Source organism: Phlebotomus papatasi, chromosome 2 (assembly GCF_024763615.1).
Source record: "Phlebotomus papatasi isolate M1 chromosome 2, Ppap_2.1, whole genome shotgun sequence".
NCBI classification, from domain to species: domain Eukaryota; kingdom Metazoa; phylum Arthropoda; class Insecta; order Diptera; family Psychodidae; genus Phlebotomus; species Phlebotomus papatasi.
This window is the reverse complement of record NC_077223.1, coordinates 25,015,321-25,033,386: the sequence shown is the minus strand read 5'-3', so window position 1 is coordinate 25,033,386 and position 18,066 is coordinate 25,015,321. Positions and strand designations below refer to the sequence as shown.

Sequence of the window (18,066 nt, the reverse complement as noted above, 5' to 3'; positions counted from 1 at the left end):
AGCTGTGATTTCGAGTCCCGCCTGGTTCAAGCAACTGAATGTCAGGAAAAGACATTTTCACTGTGATAAAACTTAATAAAATTAACTACCTCTGCCCAAAAAACTTCAGGAGAATTGAAGAAGCATTCAGTACGGGGAGTGTTCCTGGGCGATTTACGATCAGCAGATTCTTCCTATACGGAGCACATAGTAATGATTACAATGCAATACCAAAGAAAGTTTCTCGACACGATTAATAGAATCAATTTCCGGTTTTCGGTGACTCCCAATAAAAAAAAACTACATTGGGAAGATTTTTTCATTACCTCCTATCTCTTCTCCTTTCCCCAAAATAATGTTTTTCTTCGTTTATTTAGAAAATGACTCGTGTTTCTTTTATTTTTTGGATATGTATTTTGTGAATAGTCTATACTGACATTTCGCCTATGAACTCCTATAACCGAAAAAAATTTCAGAGTGTTATTTTCCGAGGGCAAAGTTAAATTGCTCCAAACGGCTTCATTCTCAATGGATTTTATCGATCTTGCATGTTTTGAAAAGGTCTTGAAATTTGCATCTCGACATTGGTTTCAATCAGTAGTGAACTGTATAAATGACTTATCAAGCGGCAAACAGCTGACCAAAATTTCATATCGTAGAATCAATATTCACAAAATATTCACAATTTTATATGGGAAGAAGAAAAAAAAGCGTGAAATCGTTTGAATTTCCCCAACACTTAATATGATTTTTGAGAAAAGGGTGCTGGGGTACTTTAAGAGGAACCTTTCTCTATCCCTCCGAGATGTGGCCAAAAAGACGGATATTTCACACTACCTAGTTCATAAAATTAAGAAGAAGAATGATTTAGTGACTTATAAAGCCCAACCTGCACCTCATCGTACAGATAAGCAACGACAGTCCGCCAAAACAAGGTCCAAAAAGCTGAATGATCACCTTCTTAAAGGTTTTTAAAAAAGATATGTTTTAATAGACGACGAAACCATCGTGAAAGCCGACTTCCACCAATTGCCTGGACAATAATACTATACGGCAAAGACTCGCACAGGTGTACACAGCAAGTATCGATACAAAAACTACACCAAGTTCCCGAACAAATACTTGGTTTGGATGGCAAATTGCTCGTGTGGTCTTCGAAGGCTTCGAAGTCAAGAATTTTTCATGACCGCGATCATGAACAAAGAGATTTACATAGAAGAGTGTCTCAAGAAACGCCTTCTGCCGCTCTATCGAAGCCATGACGTTCCACCATTGTTTTGCCCAAATTAAGAAGAAGGTGCGGGAGTTTGCTAACCAGCCATTGGAATAAAGCAAAGAAATGGTTTAAAGGAATCACAATAAAATAACCTTTCCAAATCTGCCTTAAGGTTTTTTTTATCTACTGCGACTAAAGGTGTCTACACGTTGAGAACAATTTTCGTCAAAAATTGCTTTTTTGAAGGAAATTGGCTGCATTGCTCTAAAGGCGTCTACAAATTGAGAGCAATTCTCGTCAAAAATTGCGTTTTTGACAGAAATTTGACGTTTCCACCTACAAGGCTGCAGGGACTTTCCGTCAAAAAAGCAATTTTTGACAAAAATTGCTCCCAATGTGTAGAGGCCATAAGCAGAAACGTCAAAATTCTGTCAAAAATGCATTTTTGACGAAAATTTCTCCCAATGTGTAGAGACCTTAAGATTTAAGAACCATTTTTCAGTGGAAAAATTCATTCGATTCCACGCTTTATTCGAGTATTTCCCTAAATATTCGCGAAATTCGCAATATTCAGGAATATTCGCGATATTCGCAATATTCACGAGAAAATGCCACTATTCACGATATTCACGTTGGTAGATGTTCTAGACTCTCGAATTGTTTCCCCCTTGTGACTTATTTTGCCAAGATTTTTTTTATTTATTTTTATTTTATTTATTTTTCAGTTCATTCCTTCACTGCCGTAAAACTATGTTCCAAGGTCTATTTCAAAAACCACTACGGTAATTTCTTTTATTTTCGTATATTCATTTTTTAATATTAAATCTTATCTGAATAATGAAAAAAGTGCATTAGGTTTAGATATCAAGTAATTCCAAAAAGCGATTCCAAAAAAAACCTGAACGGAAAGATTATTCAAAGAAAGCCTTATGTCGTTAATTTTAGATTACTGCATAGCTGGATCCCTTTTATAACTCTGTTTTCTCTACAACTTTGTCTTAGATAATTTTTCACAATCTTAAGTCATTTTCCAAAAGCTCTTTTAACAAGAAAATTGCCTTCATTAATAAGGGAAGGGCATCATCGATCAATTGCAGTAAATTAATCGTCTTCTAAATCAGTAGTTTGTTTCAACTAATTACAAGTTACGAGAATTGCTAATCCAAATAACGACGTATCTTAGGGGAGATCGGGGAGATTTGGGACATTTTTACGTATTTTGACTTTTAGGCATTATTTTAAAGAACCGTGATGAACCTGTTTCAGAATTCTGTATGGCCTAGAATATACTTCCACCACGTATTGTCTTTAATAGGAGGATGCGATTGAACTCAGAAAATGAAAGGGATCTCTTGGAAAAGAAAAATGTCACTAACCTTTTATATCATGGGCCTCATGGGACAAGAACAGAAATGTTGGGGACGCGGTTGTTTCTATCATTATTTGGTATTTCTTCCAATAAGGACCTTCAGTTCTGTGTCAAGTACTTCTTTAGGGACAATTTCATCTGTAGTTTACATTCTAAATCCGCTCAAGCCTTCTTCCCAAAAACGTCTTTCCAGTACAATACAGTATCCGAAAAACTTTATGGACTCGTAATTTATCTTAATGCATCTTACGATTGTATAGTGTTTTGATTCCATATTTTTGATAATCAGTGAAAAAATCACCTTGTCCCAGACTACCTCTGTCTCAAACCTTCCCGGTCTTTCCCAATCGATAAAATATTCTACAACATTTCTTAAAAATAATAAAACAACAATACGAAACACAATGTATTTCATGAATTAAATCTTAAATTGATATAAGAAAAAATTCTAATTAAAAATACATTCATTCTGAAGTTATAAAACTGTTGTCAAACTGCTATGTCCCTTTTGCAAAATATGTTAATATAATACCATGGGCACCCCCATGAGCCAGTAAATAAAATGTTTTCATTTAATAATGAAAAATTCATGTTTTCCCTCCTCTCTCCATTTTTTCACTCTCTCTCCTCGTAGAAAGTCAATTTAGAGTTAAATATAAATAGAATTATTAACCCCTGAATAAACTCAGAACGAGAGACTAGTAGAAAAATGTTTGGAATCGTACGAATAATTCCCACTAGAAATTTATTTTTAATTCATTTGGTATTCCCCGCTGGAAAGGCAAAACATTGAAAATTTAACTTACATATGCTGAGATACTGTTGTGTTGTTGTTTCATATGTTTCCCATGTTAATCCTCGGTACCTTGTCCTTTCACGAGCTGTTCCATAGTCCGGATGGAGCATCGCCTTGGGAAAGCAAAAATTGTGCTTATCTGTCCGTGAATAGGACAAATACCTTTTATTTACCTGTTGATGTCCAGCTTCGTTGGGATCACCAGTTTTACAGAAGTTTGTGACAAAATTCAGTACAGCCTCGGCAACTCCCATGTCCTGGCGCGAATAATTCTGAGGAAAATTGGGCATCCCAAGAACAAGTGGCAGACCAAAAATGTATGGGATATCCTCACCACGGACTGATCCAAGCCTCTGGAGAATAAAAAGAAATCAACAAAATTTTCTTTTAAACAAAAATTAAACAAAGGATCTAACAGCTATTACTCAGAATATTTTTCTGGGAAATTCCCTGAAAATGCAATGAGAAGAGGATTATTTTATTTGTATTTTCCTAACATTAGCTAAGTTGATATTGTGTAAGATTAAAGATAAAACGTGGAAGCGATGAACAAAAAGTTGGTTAAATATATAGAAAGTCCCCTGATCTGCGGAAGCTCAGACTCATGACTTTAATGGTATTTCAAATGCGGTTACACGCAGTGAATTTATACAACAATTCAATTAATCATTTCGGTGTTATCACATTTTCTAGTTAAAATTTTAATGCGATTTTCACTAAAGGGTTACGTAAGTCACGAGGACTTAAAAACATTATATTTTCTCTACTTTTTTACACAAATAATAAAAAATAATTTAAGTTCTTAAGCACATATAAATATAACATTTAATATATATTTTCAGAAATTTCCATTTAAAAAATTGAAAAATTCAGCAGTTGAAATCGATATTCAAAAACCGTTTTTGAAAAAAAAAAAACTTTCCAATAGTCACAATTACTTACGGTGCTATCACACTAGGATTTTTACAATTTAATTTTAAGTTCAATTGAGCCAATTGAGCATTATATTATTTCTAGAATTTACTTGAAAATTCTCACAGCCAGGGCACATTTTGCAAGAAATTTGCTCAATTTTAAATAGTCCCACGGGATTTTTCATTATGAATGACTCCGGAAAATGGGTGATAGTACTGAAAATGTTTTATAAATCAGTTATCTGTTGTGCAAAAAAAATTCCCAAAGCCAGAAGAATAATTAGTTACGAATGAATTAATTTATTAAGAACAATTTGGTTTAAAAAGTTACTTGTTTAACTGCAATAAATTTGAAATTAATGAACAATTTTAACATTCTAATTTTCTGAATTAAAATTCAATTAAGCAACCACATTTATGCTATTTCAGCATGTTTAAACATGTTTTTGTGGGCCAAGTATTAGTTCATATGAATAAATAAGCGAAAATCTATCAATTCAAATGTTTTTTTTTTAATGCAAAATATCACATAGGAACAATTCATCTAAAAATTAATTTAAATTTACAAATTGAAAAATCCTAGTGTGATACCACGGTTAGAGTAGTTTCATTGGAAGTTAATAAAACAAATAAAGCAGTTTCAACATATTTTGTAACATCCAAATTTGTACTATTAAGTGAGATGTAATTGTCTGTTTTTTTGACTTTAAATTAATTTACTACGAGTAATTGTGATTTCCGAAAAGTTGGTTTTTGTAAGGTTTAAAATAAGCAGATTTCAACAGCTGATTTTTTCAATTTTTAAAATGAGGATTTTAAAAAATATAGTTTAAAAATGTTTCACTTTTATAATAAGCTTCTATTAAATATTTTTTATTATTATCATGAAAAAAATTAAAAAAAAGAATGCTTTTTTATATCCGTGACGTATAACTCCTTATTTGTCGAAAATGAACGTTCAAACGTAAATTTATGTTTCTGAATTGCTTAATATTTAAAATACAATCTATTTATTGATTAAAAAGGTGGACTACGTGAAAAAAAAAATTAAAATATCGTAGTACTAACATCAAAAAATAATGTGATTCCCAGATTTTTTTTTAAACTTTAAACATTAGCAAAAAGTAAATTCAAATCAGTTGCTGCGACACAAGAATAAATGAAAAAGGAGTGCGTTGGTAATCAACGCTAAGACGACAGTGGACGCAGAATTAAGTTTTACATAAAGCTGCATAACTGCGATCTTAATGAAATAACATCTTAACTATATATCTATAATATTAAGGATAATAAATTATTAAAAGGTAAAATTCACACATTTGTACGCACATTAGCAGGCAACCACGGCAAAATTATCCAAATTATAACCACTATTAATCCACATATTTCTTTAGGAAAAATTTCAATTGCTGGCTAACTTCAGTCTCCCAAGCGACAATTAATATGAATCATATTAAAATTTTAATGATCAAGGGTGTCAAGGGTAAGAATAGTCCATCATAACCAATTTAAATGTACTCTTAAAATAATTAAACTCTTAAATAATTTTCAAAATTGCAAAAAATTATTTTTAAATTCTGAATTAACATACATTTTCGGTTCTCCTTGATTTCATAACCAGTCAATAAATTCATATTTCTAGGGAACTTAAACACCTTCCAAATCAATTCAACTTTATCCTAATTGTTCGATATTCTGGGCACAATTGAAGCAGTTTAAGCGGTCATAAAATAGAAAATTAATGAGTAAATTTATTTTCATTAAAATTTTATAATATTTAACTTTCACACTAGTTTAGTCAGATTTTGGGGTTATTATTTAAATTCCAAACTTATTAATAAATTTTGCTAAATATATTTTTTTTGTAATGTATCAATTGCGTAAAGTAATTCATAAAAATGTTCTTGTTCTTGTTAGCAAAAATCTGACCAAAAATCTATATAGCAGAAACTTTTTTTCTAAATTGGATCATCAACTCTACAATCCATGAAAAAAACTCTTGTGAATAATTAATTAAAGAATTTTTCTTCTAAGTCTATTTGGTGTCCTTTTAGGGAATGAACAAATAAACGCGAGAGAACAAACAAGGATTAATTTAATTACTATTTGAAGAGATTGAATTGCTTAATTTTGTATGCGAATTAAAAAAAAAATCAATTTTGTACCAGAAACAGCTTTCAAAGCTTTTTCTGGGAGGTTTTGTCTATTTTCTAGACACCCACATTCAATGATTTGACCTGACCTTTCATCAACTTGGGAGATGGATTAATGTGTGAAGTGGCAACAAGTGGTCGATGGGCAGTTTTGCGTGATTGAGCTCAATCGATTAGCTACCCCACAATATATATATAAAGCTGTGTAAATTGAGTTTGCATGCTAATTTGCTTCCCTTGAGGAGAAATGGTCGCGTATATAGCTAATTACTCACTTGTGGATATTCGGAATCCTTTGTCTGGTAGCCAAAATGAAAAAGATAAGTTTTTGCACCTCGGCGTGCATGTAGATAGCCCGTCTTGATGAGGGGTGCAACTGTATGTCCGTCACTCAGAGCCTCCATCGTTGAGTCCCTTTTGAAGGAAAAGAAATTACCAAGAATTAAATGTTGTTCTGTTACAATCTCAACTATTGATAACAGAGTATGAGTACACAACTTCGGAATCACTGTTTTCATAAATAAGCAATACATAAAATAGGATTGAATAATTTAAGCGTATGAAGCAAATACTACAAGTAGTAAAGTGTCGTACCAAGAGATTTTGACACCTGGGGCGAGTATCTTGCACAACGTCCCTTGTCCCTTGGTTTTTTTTTAATTTTAAAGCGCCTTCACTTTATAACACTTTAATTTTTTAGTGCCAATATTTTTTTTGGTTGTCTTACAGCGCCCTTTATTTTTACGGCACCCCGGGCGATCACCCCTTTCGCCCCCACCACGGTACGCTACTACTAGTAAAGGAATCTGGGGTAAATTGTGACAAGTCAAAAATTACAAAAATCAAATCCGAAATGAAAGAGAGAATTCAAGTCTCTTTAAAATATCGTCGCTTGACTAAGCAATTCTTGTAACAATATGAAAATACAGACAATAAAAGAATTACTGATAAGTGACGAGTTAGTTACGACAATTGCTGATCAAAGAAATGATATTAAAATTTTTAAGGTATTTATAAAATATGTAAAATTGCGTCCCGGTCAAAATGCCGAAAGCCAAAATCCAGAAAGCCAAAATCCCGAATTTTTAAAAGTGTTATAGCTACTCCCACGATTGTACCCGCGCTTGCTGGAGGCAAAGGGAAATCTTCTGTATCTTGGGAAATTATTCTAAACATGTTCCTTCATATAATTTCATCCCTTTCAGGATTTTGAACATTCGGGTTTTTGGCTTTCAGGATTTTGGCATCTTCGGGATTTTGGCGTTCGGGTTTTGACTTTCGGGATTTTAGCTATCCGGATTTTGACTGCCAACGGTAAAATTAAATAGTATTGAAATTTTGAGCTATTTAAAAAAGTTCTTAAGGACAATAACAAATCTAGGGGGAGCTGGGGCTACATTGATATACTATTTTTTTATATTTGTAAAGAAAACTGGGTCTTAATGTAATTTAATTTAACTCTACAAAACAATTGTGAAAGTAAATAAAATAATTCTAAAGTCCAGCTTATTTTTTGTGAAAAAATCGTATGTTAATGTAGCCTCATAGCTCAAAATAGCCCTGAATCGCCCTACCGAACTCTTACAAAAGGTAGGGAAGACTGGGGCAAAAAGTCACAATCGAAAATTTCAAAATTCAATATCTTCCAAGATAAAAAAGATAGCGCCTTAATATTTTTTCCATAGATAACCTCCATAGATCTTCTTCAATGTCGTAAGTTACAGTTCGAACAAGGAATTTAGAAAATAAAAAAAAAATTGATATTTTTAGCCGTATTTTTGAAATATTTTCCTTACGATATCAATTTTTACCTATTTGTTTTCCAAAATTGATGTATTACAGTGAATATTTCCTAAATGATCTGGATTCTTTGAATATGAAGCCGCTATCTATTTTAGAATTTTACAAAGATTCTTTTCTCCAGAAATCGTTTTTAATTAAAACGACCACTTGGGGTAAAAAGTAGCAAAAGGTACGGGGGGAAAAAGTAACAAAACCGGAAGCTATTTCTGATGTATCATGGCGAAAAAAAACGTCATTAGCATGTCTCGCTGTTTGACGATTCGCAGGTTCTTAAATGTATTTTTTTCTAAAAATAGCTTGAAAAGCGCTTTTCAGATAGAAAAAACGGTATTTTACAAAGGTGTAGGGGAATAAATTTCTTATAAAAAAAAATGTCATTTAAGTATGTTTTGTTAAATTTACGGAAACCCGTAATAAAGCTAATCAAAATGTGATAATATCCAATGCCTTATTTTCCCCAGCATTTTTGAAAATGGTTACAAAATTACCTTTTAGAAAACGGCTCGATTAATGTACATCCTGACAAATAGAGGAAAATTACTTTCACAAAGTTGTAGAGCAGTAAATTTCCTATAAAACTGCGCTAATTAGAAATTTATGGGGCACTCGGGTAAGGTCTTGTGACGTTTTGCATAAGTTTCCCCTAAAGTTTACAAAACTGTTACAAAACCACATTTCTGACATTGAATTCTCTCGAAGGTTCAAAGATTGAATCACATCAACAATAAGCTAATACAAGATTATTACTAATTTCACAATATTGTAAAAGCCCCAAACTTCAGTAAATTCTTCTCAAAACTTTCTATGCTGAAAGTATTGCTTTTAAGTTGTTCAAACATTTACCAAGATGTCTGCAAGACATCATAGAAAAATATGTTGAGAAAAGTTTCCCCAAGAATACGTGCATTTTATTTGAAAACAGCAAAAGAGCTTTTATGCAGAGTACCATCCATGGTAAAAAAAAAAGTTTGTTATTGATTCATTTTAAAGTTCTCCGTGATAAATGGAAGAATTAAGAAACACATAGTTAAAGACACCACCCTTAAGCATGGATTTTGCTTAAACATTTTGCGAGTTAAAGTCCTTACCGTTTTATGCAATAAAGCACATATTTTATATTTCATAACATCTACAAAGAATAGTTTTCAAAGCAATAGGTGAAAGTCTACTAATATCTCTATAATTACCTGCTTTGAAGTTTTCAAAATTCAATTATCTCAAACTTAAATTGATAATTAAAAAAGAAACTAAGTTTAATTGAGTTCAAGCAAAAAAAGTACTGTTAAGTCTTCTCAAACTTCACTGATATATACGCTTCTGGTCTCACAACCATACACGTTATTATTATTTTTTTAAGTAAATTAATTACAAATAGGGTAATGTGTGGTATTTCTGGACAAGGTGCTTTTCGGGACATAATATGGGTATTTTGGGACACATCAAAAATCCTATAAATATTTGTTTTCTAATTATTTTTAAGTTCTATATGAAATATTAAGCTCTTTACGTATCAGATAAACATAAAATTTCTGAAATTTTATTTAATTTAAAGCGTGAAATACGCGTGAATTGTGAGTGTCATATTTCACTTTTTACAAGACCTTCAGTGTGGTCAATTTTGAAGATGTCAACACAAACAGTGCTTAGTTTTTTTTCGATTTAAGTCAATTTAAAAGTGAAATTTAAACAATTTTTTTTGAAAGAGTGAAGTTTAGAACTTCTTCTTAAAGGTAAATAATCAGGCTCGGTGAAATTAATTTGCATTACAGCGACTTTTGTCTGTCCCGAAATGCCCAACTGTCCCGAAATGTACCAGTCTTACTTTTTTACATTTTTTGCTATTTTGTCCAAAAATAAAATATGCATTTTTCAACATTTTTCGATAAGAATTTTATTCTGCATAGCATAAGGAACATAAATATTTGTATCAACAAAGAAAAAAATTATTTGAGAAGTCGTCAAGCTGTTTGAAACATGAAAATGCTAAAAAGTGTCCCGAAATACCACACGTTACCCTAGACAGTTTACATCTTGCGACTTAAGCCGAGAGATGACTTAACGTAATTATAATCTAAATAATGATTTTACTAAAATTCAATCAGTTTCGCACTAACTAATCCGTTTCCAGGCTTAAACCGAGAGATGGATTATGCCCTAGACACACTTACGACTTAAACCTAGAGACGCTTTAGTGGAAAATTATGGAAATGTAGTTCAGTCATTATTTCGAATATAATTACGCTAAGCCGTCTCTCGGCTAATCCTCAGGTCTGTCGAAGCCCTTAGTCACAAGCGCATGAAAATGTAATCTGATCATTATTTTGATTATAAAATTGACATCATTAAGCCGTCTCTCGGCTTAAGTCGTAAGTGTGTCTTTGACATAAGTATGTCTAGAATATTACGATATTTCAATAATATTAGTAATAATAATCAAAAACTCTTTTAGAGGCATTAAGGAGTGTTACAATATAACCCTATTAAACTTTATATATAAAACCGAAGCATTGAAAATTACCTGATATTAATAGGATGTTGAATGGGTTTATCCCAATCTGTGTATTCGTTGCGAACGGCCGAGAAAATCTCATTCAGGTGAAAGGTGAAGGCATTCCGGATGTACGTCCGCAAAAGCCGATTTCTCTGCTCTTCTTCCAGTCCATACTGAATGTCCGATGCACTAAAGTCGTTGTAACTTTCGGTAGTGGTCATTCCAATCATTAATTCTCGGGTGATGAAGTTCTCACTGCTGTGTTCCATGGCAAATTCTGGATCTGGAGCTTCGTCCAAGGGTAGTGTTGGTCCCCAAGATGGCATAAACCTATACAGAAAATTCAATTTGTCACGCGTCCACCAAGGATGCAGATAAGACCCATCACGTATCCCATAACATTCCCTCTCCCAAGTCATACGTGCTGAGTCAATTTTCATTAATGGGTTACTCGTCTTAATGAAAATCTTGTGATTGAAATCTGGGATGCTCCTGAAATGTCTTGTTTGGGTGATTTGCAAACAGACCAGCTCCCAAAGATGTTTGTGGATAAAAGGGAAGGGTCCGAATAGATTTTGAAAGGACATCCCTGCTACAGGATATCCCAAGAAATATCATTAATTAAATTTCAGGATTAATCCTATTTGAATTTCAATTAGGACACCATTTGAAAGAAATTCATTACAAGGATGACATACTCTCATTAAAAAGAAATTCCCTCCAGTTTCCTCTAGACTCAGCAAATACCTCAACTTTATTATTGACAAAATTCCATCATTTAGCATGAGGTACGGGAACCTAATATTATATTAATTGTCTGAGGGAGAAGGCTTCATCAAAAAGACATTCTTTAGCATTGAAGAGTAGTATCATGAAAAATAAATAAAGTTTCTAAATAAATTTCAAATTGAAAGGGAACCCTTTTCATTTTCTTCTCTTCACTGAGGAGTGTTGGAAAATGTCTCTTAAGTAACGCACTGATGTTATAAATAATTTCAACAATGGTGTTGCTTTGTATGTATAATAAGACAATTTATTTCTTGTCGAAGAATTTAATTGTGCGTACCGAAAACTTGGTGGAAAAATACTAGATTTAGGATAAATATTTTTTTGCCAGTGATGGGCACTTTGATAAGAAAATGTATTAAATTAAACAATAAACAATTCAAGATTACCAGTGAAAAATGTTTTTTTTACAGTAAAAAAAAAACATTTTAGTCGATGAAAAACTAAATAAAAAAGATCATATATTAAATATTAAACCCTAAATGCAATACTAATTAATAACTTCGTCATTTTCACTTTTCCAATTCATTTATTTTTGGTCATTTACTATTTATGATTTCCATTTCATTTTCTATTACATATTGACCAAGTTTAATTTTCACTCACCAATTTACCAAAATATTACCCAATATGCTGCATTTTATCGGAAACATCAAAAAGTGGAAAGGACCTAATACCATAATTTTTATATTTTAAACTTAAACAGGTATATTATAACCAAATCAATTTTCAATGGGAAAGCACGAAAAACATGTATATTCACTAGAAAATGCATCCTTATTAAATATTGATGACATACTTTATAAATTTTTGCTGATTATTGTTTTATTATTGGGGTTGAAATTTTCAATTAAAATTTGAACTACAACTGAAATGAGTACTGTATGACATCAAATGCATTTAGATGATTATAATTATGTGTTGAATTGAAAGGGTATATTCTACATTTTGGATTAGCAGTTGTGCTAACTGCATTTGCTTTTCGTCTGCACTCGTTGCAAACAACGCACCGCTGCGCAGTTATTTGCAACAAATTAAGATGCAAAACGAATGCAGATAGCTCTTTTGATGATACACCCGGCGATATATTGTTCTATTTCAAACTTGTCAAATAAATTCTTGTTTAGTTGATAAAAATGGCAATCGCTTTTTTACAAGTGAATTGTCCTAAAATTTTAGAAATTTTATAGAGGGTGAATCAATTTTAGGCAGATGAAACATATTTTTTAAACTTATTAACTAAATATGCTTGAACAATTTTCAAGATAAGTAAGTCCAACTCAATTCCCTTTGGTATTAACTATTTAATATAATATTCTGCAGAGGAAATTGAGGCAATAATAAAGATGGGGTAGTTATGAACACTGATTTTTTTATTTACACACTGCATGGACTTATGTTGACCTATTTAGTGGACAAGGATCCCTATAATACCTGTGAATTCATACACATTCTTACCATCCACAAGTAGATCTTGAAAAATTCGAAAATATTATTTAAAAATCCAAAAAAAGACTCTTACGTCTTAATACTTTCGCAAGGTGGCTGAAGTTACATCCTGTTCGAATTTCGAAGTGCTCAAGTGTCAAAATGTGACGATCTTCACATTGTTTGTGAGGAAAACACATAACAACGACGTTTACTGTTCTTGTACCAGTATTTAATCACTCCATAATCACTGACTAACTCTTTTGCCAGCTTTTTAGTGTGATATTTGATAAATTTTCCGCAACTTGTTCGAAAATTTATTATGAAAATTCGAAATTGAATTTGAATTTTTCGAACATCAACGACTTTTTGTGCAAATAGAGTTCCATTTATCTTTTATCCAAGACACTATTGGAGAATCAAAATCTACTTCTGTTTGGACTCATTGAGCCCGATCACAAGTAGATTTTGATTCTCCAATAGTCTCTTGGATGAAAGGTACATGGAACTCTATTTGCACAAAAAGTCATTGATGTTCGAAGAATTCAAATTCAATTTCGAATTTTCATACTAAATTTTCGAACAAGGTGGGGAAAATTTATCAAATATCACACTAAAAAGCTGGCAAAGGGGTTATTCAGTGATTATGGAGTGATTAAATAATGGGACAAGAACAGCAAGCATCGTTGTTCTGCTTTTTTCCTCACAACAATGTGAACACCGTCACATTTTGACACTTGAGCACTTCGAAATTCGAACAGGATGTACCTCATCCTCCTTGCGGAATTATCAAGAAGTAAGAAAGTCTCTTTTTTGGATCTTCAAATAGTTTTTAGATTTTTTCAAGATCTACTTCTGTACGGAAAGATTACGTTCTTTGAAATCGAACACGTAATTTAAAAAGTATATAGTTAACAACTACCCCATGTTTAATACTGCCCCAGTTCCCCCTACATGCCTAAACTACCTCACATCAAACTTTCGGAATCTTGGATAAACTTCTAGTCCGGAAAAGATATTAAGTGATTTTTCTAAGTCTAATCTGTCTTATTCCGGGCATCATTCCATGTAGGATACGGTCGATAATGTATCTGGTAATTTGCATATTCAACAGATTATTATTGTTAATAAATAAAGTTGTTTAAGACATTTGAAGACTTTTAAAAGCAAATAAATCTGAAGTCAGAAAGCATCTGTAATACTGGAATTAGAAAACAGATTTATAAATGTGAAATCATTAATCAGCTGGATACCCAGTAGATTGACTCAATAATCTGAAAAGGCTCTATAACTCAATCTTTAATCTTTAAATTCTTTAAAGATCCGACTTCTATACAGAATTTTATACATGTGAACGTGTATTGTATTTTTAACATCACTGGCATATCTTCTGCTTAGTATCAAATCTCTACCATCTGCCGGGGATTTAAGTATCTTCTTAGCATGGAAATCCAATTGAAATATGACAAAGAGGCTGTCTTGAAACTCCCCAAAATTGCCCAGAAGCGCATTTTGGTGGCAAATTGAAATGGGATGGGAAAATGTATGGGGACTGATTGAAAAGTTTACAGAAACCACTTACCTCACCGTCTCCAGCCTCACACCCATCAGTGCCTCGAGGGGCTTCGATTTCAGACACTCACTCACATCTTCCGTCACGTCCTTAGTATTCTTCTTCACGCCACTCGTGTCTAAATGGCAGGCCATTTGCTGCGATACTTCTTCACGTACACGGTCGGGGTTGGGAATAATTGCCCATGGACTCAGGGCTGACCCACTTAGCAAGATGGCTCGATGGGCAAGACCTACGAAGAAAAAGGGCGTCAGATGTGTCGAAGGTATTTGCTGAATTTTTCACCATTTGGCACTAAGGGATTCCAACAAATCAAGCTACACTGTAATTTATGGAAGCCATGATAAATATTTATTTCGGAATGATAAATAGGATCTGATTAGTTAGGGAATTTCACTGAAAAAAAATATCTTTCATTTTCCCCTTAAAAATTTTCAAATGAATCAAAATTTTTGCATTAAAAGTTTTATGATTATGAAATACTCCTACAACTTTAATATAGGATAGAACTTAACAAACAATTTCCGAGAAGGAAAATTGAAAGAAATTTAAAGAATATAAAATATAATTTTAAGGAAAAAGACTAATTTCTGATGAAAATTCAAATAAATTTTCGACAAACATAAACAATTTTATATGAGAACAGGAATTAGTAAATTATTTTCACTTCTTTAATGGAAGGGTTACCATTGTGTGGTAGGGTTACAATTGGGTAATTGGGAATTATTTCGACGCTTCCATTCCATACTATCTTGTCTCAAAATGACAACATTTCAGGAGAGCTATTTGAAGTCGACTTACCATAAGCATGGAATGGAACCATTATGATTTCTTATGCGAGGGAGGGTGCGGTATTTTCAAAGATCCCAAGTTTCTATCTTTAACCGTTTAGCCTGTAGAGGTGGTACTATACGGACGGACGGATGGATGGAATGACGTTTGAGCAATAGTAATATCAAAGAAGAAGAATTTGATTTCACGTTTCCTCCGAAATTTTGCTCAAACGTAAAAGCATCAATAAATATATTCATTAATAGAATATATATTCATTTAGTTTGGCAAAGTTTTTTTTTACTCCTCCTTTATTTTCCATTCTTCCGTTAAAGACTTTAACGATTACACTTATCTGACTTTTCATGGATAAGTTCAACAGAATTAAAATTTATCATAAATGTAATTTAATTATATAGCGCGTGCCACACTTGACAATCGTTAACACAGTCAATCCGATGTCTGAACCCTGCAAACCTATTCTTTAATTTCTGTGACACGCCCAACCCCTCATCAATAGGCAAGTGCTAAAGACTGAAATATGCTGCTCTGGATGCTCATAGCAATTACCACCAGTACTTCAGTTAATGATTAACCGATTCCTCACCATGGTATTATACATCATACGCAAATTTAGTGATTTTAGATGATTTATTCCAGGGTATTTAACATTCGAATTTCTGTCGGGAATGGATTTTTAGTTACTTTAGTCCCTCAATTACTTGGAAAAAATACCCCGACAGATATGGGAAAACATTTTGTTGTTCTTTTCTAGCTTCGCAGAAAGTCATGCAAAAATTTTGCTCAAAATGGTGGACGGATAATTCGACATCCTGTCTAATTTGTTAAAATTGGCCTTCATCCTCTTTCCTAATTTGAATTCTGGTTGCCAATGTGTGTTCTTGGATAGTTACTCTATCTAAATTAATAGAGTTTGTAATGAATTAATATACAGAATTTAAATTCAGTGACCGTTAAGACGCGTGTTTGAGGGCTGCTCCTCGCGACCCCATAATGGATAAAACATTTTTCTTTTCAAAAAATTCATCTATTAATCTGTAGGAAACTAATCCCAAAATATGAACATTCTATCTCAAGTATTTTGGTACATTGACTGAATGGGTTAAAAGAAGTTGAAAAGATGGGTGGTACCTTTAGTCTCAGTCTTCCATTTCGCTTCAGAACTTCTAATATTATATTAAATTATATGTACCAAATTTGTGTTTATAATTATCAGTTTTCTTCAAGTTACGCTATTTTGAGAAATAGTAAGAATTAAAATTAAGAAACCTATCTATAAATACTTCGAGAATTTAATAAAAACCATTTAGGCTTAAATAGGGTAGTATTGGACTTTCTAAGTCACTCCGCCCAAAGTTAACGCATTTCTTTAGTAGTGAATTTCAATTATCGTATTAATGCGAGAATATTGCAGTATCTAAAAACTTTGTTAAGGGAGAAGTCCAAAGAAGCATCACCCCTTAGATTAGATACGTTGGGATTAAAATAGATTAGTATTTTGGGAAAAAATTATTTCTATTTATTCCATTAGAACTTATAAATTTGATGCCATGTCCTAAAATTTGAATGCACATTATAATTATTTCAATTACATAAATTGTTTGGTAGCGCTAATTTGAAAGAGAATCGTGCACACGGTTCAAGTACATCGGTCACAAGTTTCATGACAAAGCCATATTCCAGAATTCAGATGGAATAAATGATATACAAAATTACTTTTTCAAATTTTTCTTTTTGCAATTGAGTTGCTTGTAATCTATAGATGTTATTGATACTGTTTCAAAAAAAAATAACTAATTTTATTACATTTCAAAAATAATTCTTCTCCAAAAATTGATCATTTTCATCGGTCAAAAGTTTCTTGACAAATTTGAAAAAGTGGCTCAAAATGGTCACGTGCAATCAGCATTATGTTATCAGTAATATTATGAAGTTATGTTATTTGAGAGACAAATAGTCGGTTCTATGCTACGAGGAGACTAGGCCGAACCAACCTCAGATGGACCGACGGCGTGGACCAGGACGCCAGCTCATTAGGGATGCGGAAATGGAGAACAGTGGCGCGTAACAGGCTCGAGTGGCGACGGATCCTGAGTCAGGCCAAGACCAGCAATTGGTTGTAGCGCACTCAAGGGTTTATATATGCTTTTTACTGATCAAATTCAAGGAGAGAAAAGCACATATACAATTAGCTTTTTATCGAATTTGTTACCGACCTGGAGCTTAAATGATAAGAGATATCAACTTACGGTTTTCGGTGATAATACACTATCTCAAGGCAGATCTTCTATTTTTATTTCATTTTCCCTCACCCTGTTCATTCATAATAAAACTTTTTTTGGTTTCTTCCAAACCTATGACCTATATAACCTATGACAAAAAAATTTAAATCGATTTTTCGAACTTTGTTATGGATAAAATTACTAAAAGTTACAAGGGCACGTTTTTAAAAATTACTCCCTCTGTCCCAAAAAAAAAGTCGTACATTCTTTCATATAAAATGTACTAAGAAAACGTATGACTTTTTCGAGACGGAGATCGGAGATGCTTATACGCTTGACGCTTATATGCTTAGGACGCTTATGCGGAGTATAATTTTTTTTAAAAAATTGTGAATTTTCAATAATCAAATGCCCTGGTCACAAACAATTATGCGAAATATAATTCACAGAAAGTTTTATCTTGTGAATTCGAGTATAGCTGATACGCTCTGACATCTCTTTTTCTCTTCCTATCTAATAAATCCTCATATTTGTTGTATATTTA

At 32.6% G+C, this 18,066-nt stretch overlaps 1 protein-coding gene across 2 annotated transcripts in view; it reads right to left on the bottom strand.

The window, feature by feature from the left end:
* Positions 1 to 18,066, bottom strand: part of LOC129803194 (neuroligin-1-like) — a 122,871-nt gene that overhangs the window by 15,261 nt on the left and 89,544 nt on the right. For both annotated transcript variants that reach the window (XM_055849594.1, XM_055849595.1), the window contains exons 6-10: positions 14,518 to 14,740; positions 10,749 to 11,051; positions 6,703 to 6,841; positions 3,534 to 3,713; positions 3,371 to 3,473 (exon numbers count right to left, since the gene is read on the bottom strand). In XM_055849594.1, coding sequence (XP_055705569.1) covers positions 3,371 to 3,473; positions 3,534 to 3,713; positions 6,703 to 6,841; positions 10,749 to 11,051; positions 14,518 to 14,740 — 948 coding nt within the window. The remainder of the gene's footprint in view (positions 1 to 3,370; positions 3,474 to 3,533; positions 3,714 to 6,702; positions 6,842 to 10,748; positions 11,052 to 14,517; positions 14,741 to 18,066) is intronic.